We start from the raw sequence: 11,180 nt of genomic DNA on the forward strand, positions 1-11,180 counted from the left end.
AGACAGAGAGGGAGGAAGGGAGGGAGGGAGGGGGCGTGTGCAGCCCCAGGGGGAGCGGCCGGGGCTGGGGGTGCGGGCTGCCCGCCCCCGTTGCCCCCGCCCCTTACCCCCTCCCCGGGCGGCCCCCCCCCCTCGGGCCGCGGGGGGGTGGGGGGGGGCGCGTGTCTGGGTCACATGAGCCTCCCGGGCTCGGCCCCCCGCAGCCCCGGCCGCCCGTGTCCCCGCCGCCGCTGCCTCGTCGGGCACTGCGCTGCCGCTTGTGCCCCGCGGCCCCACCATGGGGCTCCCCTCGCGCCTGCCCCCACCCCCAGGCTAGGACGATGCGGGAGCCCCGCGGGCACCATGAGCCCCCTCCTTCTGGCCGCCCTTCTGCTGCTGCTGCTGCCGCCCCTGGCCCCTCGAGCCGCGGCGCAGGTAGGTGCCCCGCGCCCCCGCTGCCCTCTCCCAAGGTTGACGGAAGCAAGTGGGACCACGGCGCGGGCCGAGAGCCCTCGTGGGGTGGGTCCGGGCCCGTGCCAGCTCCGGGCTGCCCTGGGCATCCGTCACGCAAGAGTCAGTCCTCGGGCGTCCGGGACGGCCGAGGGCAGCGGCGGGGGACAGGCGCCTCTGCTGGCACGGCCAGCCTTGGCTGGGGGGAGGGCTGTCCCCCTCTCAGGTCCCCTCCCCCTTGCACCCTCTTCTCTGGACTAGCCCCGGGGCGGGAACCACGTTCTTCTTTCTGGTAGGATCCGGCCTCTTGCCATCCGTGCCCCTCCCTGACCCTGCCTGGCTGGACAACAACGGCCAGAGGGCACAGGGCCCACGGGTGAGGGGCCGCTGGAGAATACCGCGCAGGGCTGATACATCGATTGCTGCCTCGACAAATATTGACTGGGGGACCGAACCTGGGAAGGCAGTGCCCTCCAGAATGGGGAGGGCACCCATCAGTATTAGCTGAGGAGTAGCTCCTACCGAGAGTAAAAGCCTGGATTTGGAACCAGGAGGCGGGCTCAGTCTGGCCCTTATTTCAGTGGAATTTGAGGAGCCATCCCCTAGCACCTACCATTGACTGGGCTAGGCGAGGGGGGTGGGGTGAGAAATGAAGTAGTTGGCTACTTGCTACCTACGTGACCTTGGACTAGTCAGCTCTCTGTGTGCCAGTGTCCACCCCATAAACTGAGGGCACTGGGCTGAAAGCTCTCAGTAAATGATTTGTTATTACTATGTGCTAAGTTTCCAGACAATAGGGTTTCCAAGTCTACTGTGTATTTTCTCAGGGCCTTGCCTGTGACAGTCATTGACAGCTGGAAGGAGTCTGAATTTAGCACTGGAACAGAGCTCAGAGGTTGTCATGTCCAACTCCCTCCTTTCAGGTGTGGATACTGAGGGCCAGATCTGTCACACAGGGAGCAAGTGGGGATTTGAGCTCTCTGACGCTCTGCTGAAGCAGCCTTGTTTTCCATATATCAGTCATTCAGTTGAATTGGATCCATGCATAGATCACTTACAATGCCCAAAGTGGTGTGCAGTTCTTCTGAGGGGTTAGGGAGAAGTGACTATGGTAAGGTGGTCAGGGAAGGAGTCACAGAAGTGACATGCCTTTTTTTTTTTTCTGGAAAAGGGGTGAAGCTCTAGGAAACATTGAGGATCTCCTCAGGAACTGGCAAAGTTCTAGGACTGGACTGTGGGTGCCCCTCCACCCCAGTTTCCACGTCCCATTATATAAGCAAAGGTCTTGTTTCCCCTACAGACTTCCAACTCACCACCGGAGGGACCCCACCACCACCAGAAAGGTAAGAGGAGGAAGTTGAGGAGGGAGTCTATGACCAGGAAACTCAGCAATTCTAAGGTCTGAGATCTAGGGAGTGCTGGATCTGTGCATCTATGTTAGGTGTCAGCAAGGGTAAAGAGAAGAGCAGGACAGGGCCTGGGAGGAGGAAGAGAGGCATTTTGGAAGAGTGCTTAGGAAAAAGGAGTTCTCCTTTCCCCAGTGGTTCCCTGGCTGGAGGTGTTCAGTCGAGCCTCCTGTCAGCCCCGGGAGGTGCTGGTGCCCTTGAGCCTGGAGTTCCCCGGCGAGGTTGCCCACAGGCTGGTACCTAGCTGCGTGACCTTGCAGCGCTGCGGAGGCTGCTGCCCTGATGAGGCTCTGGAGTGCGTGCCTACTCGCCAGCACCATGTCCGAATGCAGGTACTAGTGTGGTGTGGGGCGGGGGGAGCGGTGGGGGCCCTGTCAGAGAAAACATCTGGTCATTCCATGGGCAACGTCAGCCTCTGGACGTTGGCCTGCTGCAAGCTCAGAGTGGTACCCGGATTCTGCTGGCCTCCACCCTTCTCATGGCTCACTAGCATCGTGGAGAGCCCCAGCTTGGGGACCAGACATGTGGGAATCAAATCCTACCTCTGCCATTGGTGCTACTGGAATGACCTTAGGTCACCTGGGGGTCATTTCCCTTGACTGGGCCTCATTCTCTTCATCTGTAAAATGACTGTGGATCCCTTCCAGATTTAAAATCTCGTCTGTCCATGGTCTATCGTGGGATGCCCCCTTCCCCCCACCCACACTTCTCTCTTTGTCTCCCAACCCTTCATTCTGAGGACAGATCCTGAAGATCAGATACCTAAGCAGTCACCTAGGGGAGATGTCCCTCGTGGAGCACAGCCAATGTGAATGCAGGTAGAGAGGACCTGAGGAGGGGGCCAAAAAAGGAGGGGGGGCAGGCTAAGACCCTGGGAGTGGGGCTGAGGGACAGCATGAGATCTGTCAAGGGCCTAGATCCTCTCCCTCCCTTTCTGCTTTTCAGACCAAAAAAGGACACTTTTGTGAAGCCAATCAGGTGAGCTCCTTGCTGGCTTTCCCCACTTCGGGCACTAGCTCCTGAGCAGGGCCTTTGTGGGGTATGCTGTGGGCTGCAGACATATTGTATCCTCTGCGTGACATCACGGGTCAGGAAGCTGCCATGGGAAGAGCCTTCTATGGCTTCTGCACCACTTCCCTGCCTTTTTAGGGGTCCCCTTTGCCCTTCCCTGCTCCTGCCTCAGGACTTGGGAAGTCTGGCCTTAATGCCCCAAGAGATCTTGCCTCAGCCCTCCCCTGTCCCCAATTCCTGCTCACTTCTTGGCTTCAAGCTAACCTTGGGAAGGCTTCCTTTTGTTGATGCCAGCCCCAGGCCCCAATGTCCCAGATGTGTCCAGAGACGACAGCGCCCCGATCCTGGCACCTGCACCTGCCGCTGCAGACACAGAAGCTTACTGCGCTGCCAAGGTCGGGGCCTAGAATTCAACCCAGACACCTGCAGGTGGGTAGAATGGGACCAGGTCAAAGGGGGAGGAGGAGGCCAAAGAAAAGAATGGGCAAGTCTGGTGAAGAAGGTATTTCCAGGTACAGGAACAGGAACAGGCTAATTCCTACAAACAGGCAACACCCCTCCCCCCAAACTCAGGGTTGGAAGGCACTTCAGAGGCCTCCTGGCCAATCCTTGGCTGTGTGTAAGTCAGTGAAGCAGGGGTGGAAATTAAGGGCCAAGATACTCTGAACGTTGTGAACTGGAGCACAAAAAAATCTTGGGGTTCATCAAGTGTTATCCCTGAAGTTCTGAGAAACGCTTATGGTGAGGGTGAAAACTAGCCAATGGAGTGGCCAACAGTCACTGAGAAGCAGGGGATATGGCTGTGGCTCCACTTGGCCTTTACAGGTCTGTTATCCCATCTGTGAAATGAGCGGAACGAGCTTTCCACTGTCTCCACTCCCAGCCCTGTCATGATTCCTTTCTATCATCTCCCCTAGTGTGGGGAGATAGGCACCCCACCCCCTACACACACATACTAACTCCACACTTATTCCTCCAAGATCCTGGACCACAGCATCATCAGACTGATTTCAGTCCTATTCAACAAGCATTTATGAAACCATTTCTGTGTTGAAGGCTGCACATGCAGACAAAATACTCTCTGTGCTTGGCCAGTTTACCCTCGGAAGGGTCAGAGCCCAGAGGAGCTCTTTCCAGTGGCCTTGTTCAGGCTCTCTCTGCTGGGGAGGATGCATGTATTTACATGTTTGAGCTTCACCTTCTTGCCCTACTTCAGGTGCAAGAAGCTTCGAAGGTGACCTGGCCCTTCCTGGATTCCAACGGGACATCTCTTTCTTGGCTCCTGGCCCCTCGATGGCATTCAGAGCCCTGCTGGGTCAGAACACCAATGGCTACAGCTGGGGAGGAAGCTGCTGCTACAAAGGAACCCTAGTGCTCTTGGAGTGACCCCTCACTCTGAGCTTCTGGGCAAGGCAGGGAAGGCCACTGGTTTGGGGTAAAAGGGATTCAACTCTCCTTTATTTAATGCCCTCCCTTGCCCAGACAAGCACCTTGTCACTGAATTCCTCACTTCCTTCCCCTGCCAATTGACAATGGGATGAAGAAAGGTGGGAGACTCCAGAGCCACCAAGGATGTTTTTGGCTTTGGTCCATGGACTGTGTGACCCCCAAACCTCATAAAAGAAATTAAAAGAGCCGTCTTCTAGATGCCTCTCTATACAGAGATGGATCAGCAGATGGAACTATGCCAAGCCTAACAGCATCCTGGTGCAGTGTGGGAGGCATGGGAGGGGGGCATGTGGAAGCGATCCCATCCATCCATGCCTCAATGTGGAACATCAGCAAGGGGGTGTTTTTCTGTTAGTGAATCCTTCTCACACTCTGAGTGAAAAGAAACAGGCCTAAAACTTCACATCCACTTCAAGCCCTTCCCAAATCAACCCCAGGGCCTTAGAGAGGAAATGATCTGGAAAGGGCTCATTCACAGATGACCAGGCAGCTAGTAAGGGGCCAGTCCTCAAGACTAGCTCTTAGGTGAGGAGGGAGTGCATTCCAGACAGACCGCCTTGTGCAAACAAACATGGCCAGGAGATGGGCCAAGGCCATGGCGGTAGGAGGAAGGACCAGTGAGGCAGGTGGGTGCCAAACTGGACGGCCTCATGGTCGGGCCTTTGCCTTGGAAGCCCCATCTTCTTCTCCCTCTCCCCTGCAGCTTCAGGGCAGCACCTGTGGGTATAAAGGAGCTACTCACTCTGTGCACCAGTCTTCTCCCAGCCCACAGCTTCCCTCCCCAATAAAACATTCTCACTCCCCCACCTAGCAGCTGATGATCCCCTACAGTGAGAAGGGCAGGGGCCTCCTGTCAGGGCCCCTAACCAGGTGTAACTGGAGCTAAAGACTCGGTCTGGCCAGGCCAAAGCTGCAATGGGAGCTCCAGACAGCAGGGCCCTGCTCAAGATCCCTCCGTGGGCTTCCTCGCCTGGCCAGGCCCCACTGGAGGGGAAAATGGGTCGGGCTGTGGGTCACTCTTGCCCAGCATCCTTCCGAGGCAAGCGGGTAACTGAACAGCAAACAGCCACCAGCGGGAGGGGCTCTGAGAGCCGGGCCTGGCCCGCACCGGCGCCAGCTTCCCGCCCTCCTCCCCTTGATCGGCATGTGGTCGGAGGGCCCCCCCCTCTCCAGCCCAGCCCCCCGCATGGCTCCGGGCCAGCCTGCAGGGCCTCCTTCTCCCAACAAAGGCTAGCCAGGTCCTGGCCTCTCCTGGGGGCTGTTCTAGCTCTGCTCAAGGTAGACCCTCGCTGGCCAAGGTCATACCGGACCCGCGGCAGCCTGGGCCTGCTTCTGGCCTCCTGCCTTGGGCTTGCAGTCTCCGCAAGTGTCACGTCACCCACGCGTCTTCCAGCCCTGGAAGGGCAGCGCTCGGGCCCCGGGGTCTCAAGCCCCGGAGCTTCGACTCCGGCAGGGGGGCAAACCCACAGCTGAAGGGGAGGGGAGCTGGGTGTCCAGTCCTATTTGAACGAAGGTGGGGGGCCGGGAATAGACCCCGCCTGGTCCTGCAGGGTGGGGGAAAAGTTCGTGTTCGGGGAGGGTGCGGTTCATCCACGGAAGCTAAACTACGCGCCCATCTTCCAGACGGAGAAACTGAGGCACAGGGAGGGCACTGGGTCCCCCAGGGTCACATGGTCCCCAGGGCCTAGGCTCCAAACCAGGGCCCCCACTCCTGCACAGGGGCAGGAAGAGGCTCTGTGGCAGGGAAGGCTGAGACCCGGGCCTGACGGGAAATGGAGGCAGGGTCCGCGAGGGGTGGGGAAGGGGTGAGGGCAAAATGGCGCCGAAGCCCTTGAGGCGGCGGGAGCCGGCACGACCCGCGTTGCGCCCGGCCGGAAGTAGGGGTGGCCCGCTCGGAAGTCGCTCTTAACCGTAAGACGGGGAAGTCTGTGCTCGGCTGGGGGCTAGGGGAGAGGAAGTGACATCACCTCCGGCACCGGTCTGCAGGTTTCTCTTCCACACGGACCCCCGCGACCTCACGTGACAAGGGCGGTTCGGGGGGGCGGGGCCACGAGCCTCCCTGACCAATGACGGAGGGCGGCGTGGCCCCGGTCGAGGCGTGGTGGCAGCGCCTGCGCAGTGTTTGCGGCGGCGGCGGGTCTTGTCAGGATTCTGGGGGCGCGGTGAGGAGGTGAGCGGGGGGCCGCAGCCCGGGGCGGGGACGGGGACGGGGACGGGGACGGGGCCCCAAAGGTCGCCGAGGGGCAAGGGCAGCAGGGTGAGGGGCCCGGGGACGTTGCCGGCGGGGTGATGCCGCAGGGGGCGGAGTCTTATTCGACAGGGGGCGGGGCCCCAAGCCAAGGGGCGGGGGCTGACCAAGGAGGAGGTGGGGCCCCGGATCAGGGGCCGGGGTCAGGGCTAACGGACCTTGGCGCCCCGGGGGCGGGGCCTGGACGTACAGGGGGCGGGGCCGTGATCGGGGGCGGGGCCCTGGGCCTGGGGGCGGGGCTTGTTCCTCGGAGACGCCCAGCCATAGGCCAGGGGGCGGACCCTAGTGCGGAGGTGGGCGGGGCAGCTGGCCCCAGGGCAAAGCCCCTGAAGGGCGGGGCCCAGGCACCCAGGCCGGCCCCGGGCCGGGGGGATAGCCCCGGTGTCGGGAGCCGGGGAGGTCTCCGGGGAGGGCGGGTCTGGGGCCGCAGTCGGCCCAGGACCCCCCCAGGAGAGGTAGTGTGGGTAGAAAGGGACCAGCGGGCGCCCGACCTCGGCCCCGTGTGGGTGCCCCGCAGGCCCCCGCGGGCTCAGAGCTGGGGCGGCGCCCCTGGGGGCGGAGGGGGGCAGGCCTGGGGGGTCACCTCCTCGGACAGGGTCTCTCCAGAGCCCCCGGAAGACGTGTGGGTCCCCAGGGGGCGCCCCCCATCGGTTGGAGAGGTGTGGGTGTGCTGGGCTGGAGGGGCTTGGGTGTGGCGGGAGTGGGGGGTGCCCGTGGCCCCTTCAGGGGGGCAGCCGGAGAGGGTCTGGACCTTGCGGAAGGGGGAAGCCGCCAAGGGCGCGGGAGGAGATTGAAGGTCGAGGGATCAGGGCAGGGAATGAGCGGGATTGGGGGGTGGGATCCGGGTCGACAGCTTTGGGGCAGGACCCCCGGCTGCTGTGTCTTCCCCTCGTCCCCTCCCCCCGCTGCTGGGCTCAAAGATCAAGCCCCCTTTCCGATGAACAGGTAAGTGTGGCTGCCGAAGCCTGGTGGGGGGTGGGGGGGTCCTTAAAGGATAATTCACTGATGGAGGGTGGGCAAGCTCTGCTACAAGGGTGGTGGGCGCCTGGCTGGTCTCTACCCATTCTTTGCCTGGGACCCTGTGGGGCTTTGGGGGCAAAGTCCCCCATCTCCTAGTGACCTCTTCTGCCCTCCCCTGCTCCTGGGGGTGACTTTGTGCCCATAGGGTCATGCAGCTGAGCTGGCTTCTGGTCTTCCTGTCCCTCTGCCTGGGTGTCCTGCCCACCAGGGCAGGGGAGGGGAAGCGAAAGCTCCAGATCGGAGTCAAAAAGCGGGTGGACCACTGCCCCCTCAAGTCCCGCAAGGGCGACGTGCTCCACATCCATTACACAGTAAGCAGGCTTGGCGGGGGGGGGGGGGGGGGGGGGGGGGTCCCCCCTTCCTTGTGACTGTGAGTTGGAGCTTTGCCTGCCTCCCTCCCCTCCCCCTCTACTTCTGCAGGGAAGGCTGGAGGACGGCACTGAGTTTGACAGTAGTCTCCACCGTGACCAGCCCTTTGTCTTCTCCTTGGGGACAGGCCAGGTCATCAAGGGCTGGGACCAGGGGCTCCTGGGGTAAGTGTGAGGAGGGGGTAGTGTGGGAGGCTGGGCCCAGCACACCTGACTGCTGTGCTCAGGCCCTTGCTCTCCTTCCTGCAGGATGTGTGAGGGGGAGAAACGGAAGCTGGTGATCCCTTCAGAGCTGGGTAAGAGGCCACAGTGGTGTCCACAGGCCCGGAGGTCCCCATCTCTACCCGAGGTGTCATCCTGCCTTGCCAGGCAGCTCTTCTGGGGGCGCTTGACTTCTCCCTGGTGCCTCTGGCTGGGAAGGGCCATCTGAAGGTCACAGAGGGCTGGCACACAGTAGGCACTGCCAGCCCCACTGAGGGAAGGGCTTGTTTTCCCTCCCTCTGCCTATACTGCTTGGCTCTGGCTGCTTTTGGGGGCCCCTCTTTTGGCCTGCTATGTCATTGCATGTCGGCCTCTCCCCAGCTGAAAGCTATCCTTGGGTTGGGGTGGGGCATTGGGAGCTTTAGTCTGAGGACTTCACTCAGGAAGGAGGGTCCCCCTCCCCCAGTACAGACACTGACTTTTAGGAACCCCATGTAGTTCTGACTAAATGGGGGGCCCTGGGTAAGAAGGAAAGGGAAGTCCTGGGCCACAAAGCACCTTTCCCTTCTCCCCACAGGATATGGGGATCGAGGAGCCCCCCCGAAGATCCCAGGTAACCTGACCCCCCACCCCCCAGTCTGGAGGGAGGCCTGCTTCTGGCCTCTCCCGTGCTCTGAAGCCTTCTGTTCTTCCTGCCCTCCCAGGTAGAGCCACCCTGGTGTTTGAGGTGGAGCTGCTGAAGATTGAGAGAAGACCTGAGCTCTAGTGCAGGGGCTGGGGAGGGGAATGGGGAGGGAGGGAGAGAAGGAAGGATGTCCTTCCCTTGGGGGGGCCAGACTTTGTTTAAAAAAAGTGAAATAAAAAAAGCCAAAGGGAGAGTGGTATGTGCCTCCTGCTTTCTTCTTCCAGCCTCTGGGCTGGGCCCCCTCAGGCAGCTGCTGCTCTGTACCTGTGTGACCTTGGGGAGTCAGCCTCAGACACTTCAGCAGGCCTTCCCACTGGGCTGAACAGAACCCAGGAACTCTGGCCTCCTTTTCCAGGTCGCAGTACCATATTGTACCACATGGAGGCACTGGAAACCCAGCCTGAGGGCTCCCTCCCCGACAGGGGGCTTGGGCAGGAGGGATGGGTGGGAGCCCAAGGGAACTGGCAGGGCTGAAAGGGCCTAGGCTGAGTAGGGTGGGCAAGGGGGTAGAAGCCATATCTGGGGCATGCCAAGGAAAGCAGGTAAAGTCCTAGCTGATTCCTTGGGCCCTAAGTGGGTGGCAGAAGTTGGCACAGTGCCCACATGGCTGAGCCCAGGCCGGAAGCCCGGGCCAGAAAGGGGGCACATGCCTTCCAGCTGACATCAGCACCCCTCTGGCCTTCCTATCCCTAGCCTCCCCAGCCAGGTCTGTCTCCAGTCTGGGGATGGAGCTCTGGGCTGTCACCACAGCAACAGAGGCCTTAAGAGGAAAGCTGGAGGCCTCTGGGGGTCAAGACAGGGAGAAGAACCCCTTTGCTCCAATGCTGGCACCACTTTTCCTGATGTGGGCCCTTCTGTGGGTGCCTGGTTGGAGGAGATGCTGAATCCCACCCCCTGAACACACAGACCAGGCTCAGATGCACAAAAGGCAGGTCCTGGCTTTATTCAAGGGCCTGTACAGCTGTTGATATAAAAACACAAAAAGTCCCTCAGCTTAATAACAATAAAAAACCCCAAACGGAAACTCAGGGGGGAGCAGGGAGAGGGGCTTGGGGGGCCCTCTGGGGGGCACCAGGCCCAGGCAGCAGGGCCCCCCCCTCAAGTATTGCTGTTGCTACGAGGTGGGCAGCGATTGTCCTGGTGGGGAGCCCCTGCCTCTTGGCCCAGGCAAGGGGGCTAAGGGTGGCGGGGCCTCACTTCTTCTGGGGCGTGCTTAGCTTCTGCATCCCTCGGATCTTGTCTAGCAGGTCAGAGATGAAGGCCTGGTGGGAGACAGAGGTGAGTTGGGGTGGAGAAGGTCTGAACCTTAGGGGAGACCAGAGGGGATCTAGGTTCTGGACCCAGGTGTCCTGACTGTGAAGTCAAAGGAACCATCTCCCCACTACAGCACTGTCCCAAGTATAGGGGAGAGAGGCCTGTGAATGGGAAGCCCCAACCACCTCCACACAGGCTCTTACCTCGGTGGGTTTGTAACAGTCAACCAGCAGCTCCTGTGGAAAAAAGACACACCGGTGAAGCCCAGACTCCCCACAATGGACACCCCTTCACGAGCCCGACTCGGGTTTAGAGCTGTGGGGGAGCATAGGCCACCTCAAACTCTCCAGAGTTGTTTTGCGACGCAATCAGGGTTAAGTGACTCGCCCAGGGTCACACAGCTAGTAAATGTCATGTCTGAGGCTGCATTTGAACTCGGGTTCCCCTGACTCCAGGGCCACTGCTCTATCCAGAGTGGGCTCTGCACCTGGGGGGCCTTCTGGGCCACACAGAACACCAAGCATCCAGCTCCCCCCCACCTTGACGCGGGCAGCCCGGGTGCTGTCACTCTCCATGTCCAAAAGCTCATCCACGTCGATTTCCAGCTCAGGGATTTCTTCTTCCTGGGACAGAGAAGGGACTGAGTTAAGAGGCAGAGCTGGAGTGTCTCCTGGGCAGCTTCCCACAAAGGCACTGGCCCTCAAGCGCCCTGGCCCCCCAGAAGTCAGGGGTCCTTCCCGCCCACCCCACCTCTTTTGGAAGGTAGGGGGCAGCAGCTGTGGGAATGCAATAACAAGGGAAACAGATCAGGCTGAAGGGGAGACAGACTGCCAGAGGAGAATCAGCAGCATCCTGCCAGCGGGCACAATGGGGCCAATCCAGTGCCAAAGGAGGAAGGGTGCCAGACGGGTAGTGCCGGGGAACCCCAAAGCCAGGGCAGGCAAGAGGCAGGAAAAATAAGGAAGAGGGCCTGGGCGGGGGAGTGGAGCAAGAAGCCGGGCCATTCTCCCCTCGGGCACAGGCGGTGCCAGCTGCCTCTCACTCCTCCCCTCTTCCCCCCCAAACACCTGCCATGAGCTTCCTGCCCGGCCAGGCAGAGGGGGGCTCCC

General features: G+C 60.8%; 3 protein-coding genes and 1 long non-coding RNA gene across 8 annotated transcripts in view; 2 read left to right on the plus strand and 2 right to left on the minus strand.

Moving 5' to 3' along the window:
* Nucleotides 1-9,008, plus strand: part of FKBP2 (FKBP prolyl isomerase 2) — a 151,698-nt gene extending 142,690 nt beyond the window's left edge. The window contains exons 2-7 of one of the 3 annotated variants that reach the window (XM_069066236.1): nucleotides 6,413-6,465; nucleotides 7,709-7,874; nucleotides 7,984-8,096; nucleotides 8,181-8,227; nucleotides 8,710-8,745; nucleotides 8,837-9,008. In XM_069066236.1, coding sequence (XP_068922337.1) covers nucleotides 7,713-7,874; nucleotides 7,984-8,096; nucleotides 8,181-8,227; nucleotides 8,710-8,745; nucleotides 8,837-8,898 — 420 coding nt within the window. In that variant the 5' untranslated portion in view covers nucleotides 6,413-6,465; nucleotides 7,709-7,712 and the 3' untranslated portion in view covers nucleotides 8,899-9,008. Of the gene's footprint in view, nucleotides 1-6,307; nucleotides 6,466-7,159; nucleotides 7,489-7,708; nucleotides 7,875-7,983; nucleotides 8,097-8,180; nucleotides 8,228-8,709; nucleotides 8,746-8,836 lie in introns of those variants that run through there. The other 2 variants (XM_069066235.1, XM_069066234.1) reach the window with 2 other exon arrangements.
* VEGFB (vascular endothelial growth factor B) lies at nucleotides 158-4,493 on the plus strand. 2 transcript variants are annotated; one of them, XM_069066230.1, is made up of 7 exons: nucleotides 158-414; nucleotides 1,730-1,772; nucleotides 1,971-2,167; nucleotides 2,580-2,653; nucleotides 2,781-2,813; nucleotides 3,141-3,275; nucleotides 4,063-4,493. In XM_069066230.1, the coding sequence occupies exons 1-7, from the start codon at nucleotides 175-177 to the stop codon at nucleotides 4,082-4,084; spliced, it is 744 nt and encodes a 247-aa protein (XP_068922331.1). In that variant the 5' UTR covers nucleotides 158-174; the 3' UTR covers nucleotides 4,085-4,493. The 2 variants fall into 2 exon arrangements, with proteins under 2 accessions (XP_068922331.1, XP_068922333.1); XM_069066232.1 differs by lacking the exon at nucleotides 3,141-3,275.
* LOC138144802 (uncharacterized) lies at nucleotides 4,276-6,165 on the minus strand. Its single transcript, XR_011164024.1, has 2 exons — nucleotides 5,601-6,165; nucleotides 4,276-5,012 (listed from the first exon to the last, which is right to left on the minus strand). It is a non-coding gene; the product is annotated as an uncharacterized lncRNA (long non-coding RNA).
* A 727-nt stretch (nucleotides 9,009-9,735) lies between the features above and the next one.
* PPP1R14B (protein phosphatase 1 regulatory inhibitor subunit 14B) overlaps nucleotides 9,736-11,180 on the minus strand; it is a 2,515-nt gene continuing 1,070 nt past the window's right edge. Inside the window, exons 2-4 of one of the 2 annotated variants that reach the window (XM_069066086.1) lie at nucleotides 10,611-10,676; nucleotides 10,275-10,307; nucleotides 9,736-10,079 (exon numbers count right to left, since the gene is read on the minus strand). In XM_069066086.1, coding sequence (XP_068922187.1) covers nucleotides 10,011-10,079; nucleotides 10,275-10,307; nucleotides 10,611-10,676 — 168 coding nt within the window. In that variant the 3' untranslated portion in view covers nucleotides 9,736-10,010. The remainder of the gene's footprint in view (nucleotides 10,080-10,274; nucleotides 10,308-10,610; nucleotides 10,677-11,180) is intronic. The other variant, XM_069066084.1, reaches the window with a different exon arrangement.

The sequence above is a fragment of the Petaurus breviceps genome, unplaced genomic scaffold, assembly GCF_028583685.1.
Source record: "Petaurus breviceps papuanus isolate PSGF00001 unplaced genomic scaffold, PetGlider_PUasm1.0 90721, whole genome shotgun sequence".
NCBI lineage: Eukaryota > Metazoa > Chordata > Mammalia > Diprotodontia > Petauridae > Petaurus > Petaurus breviceps.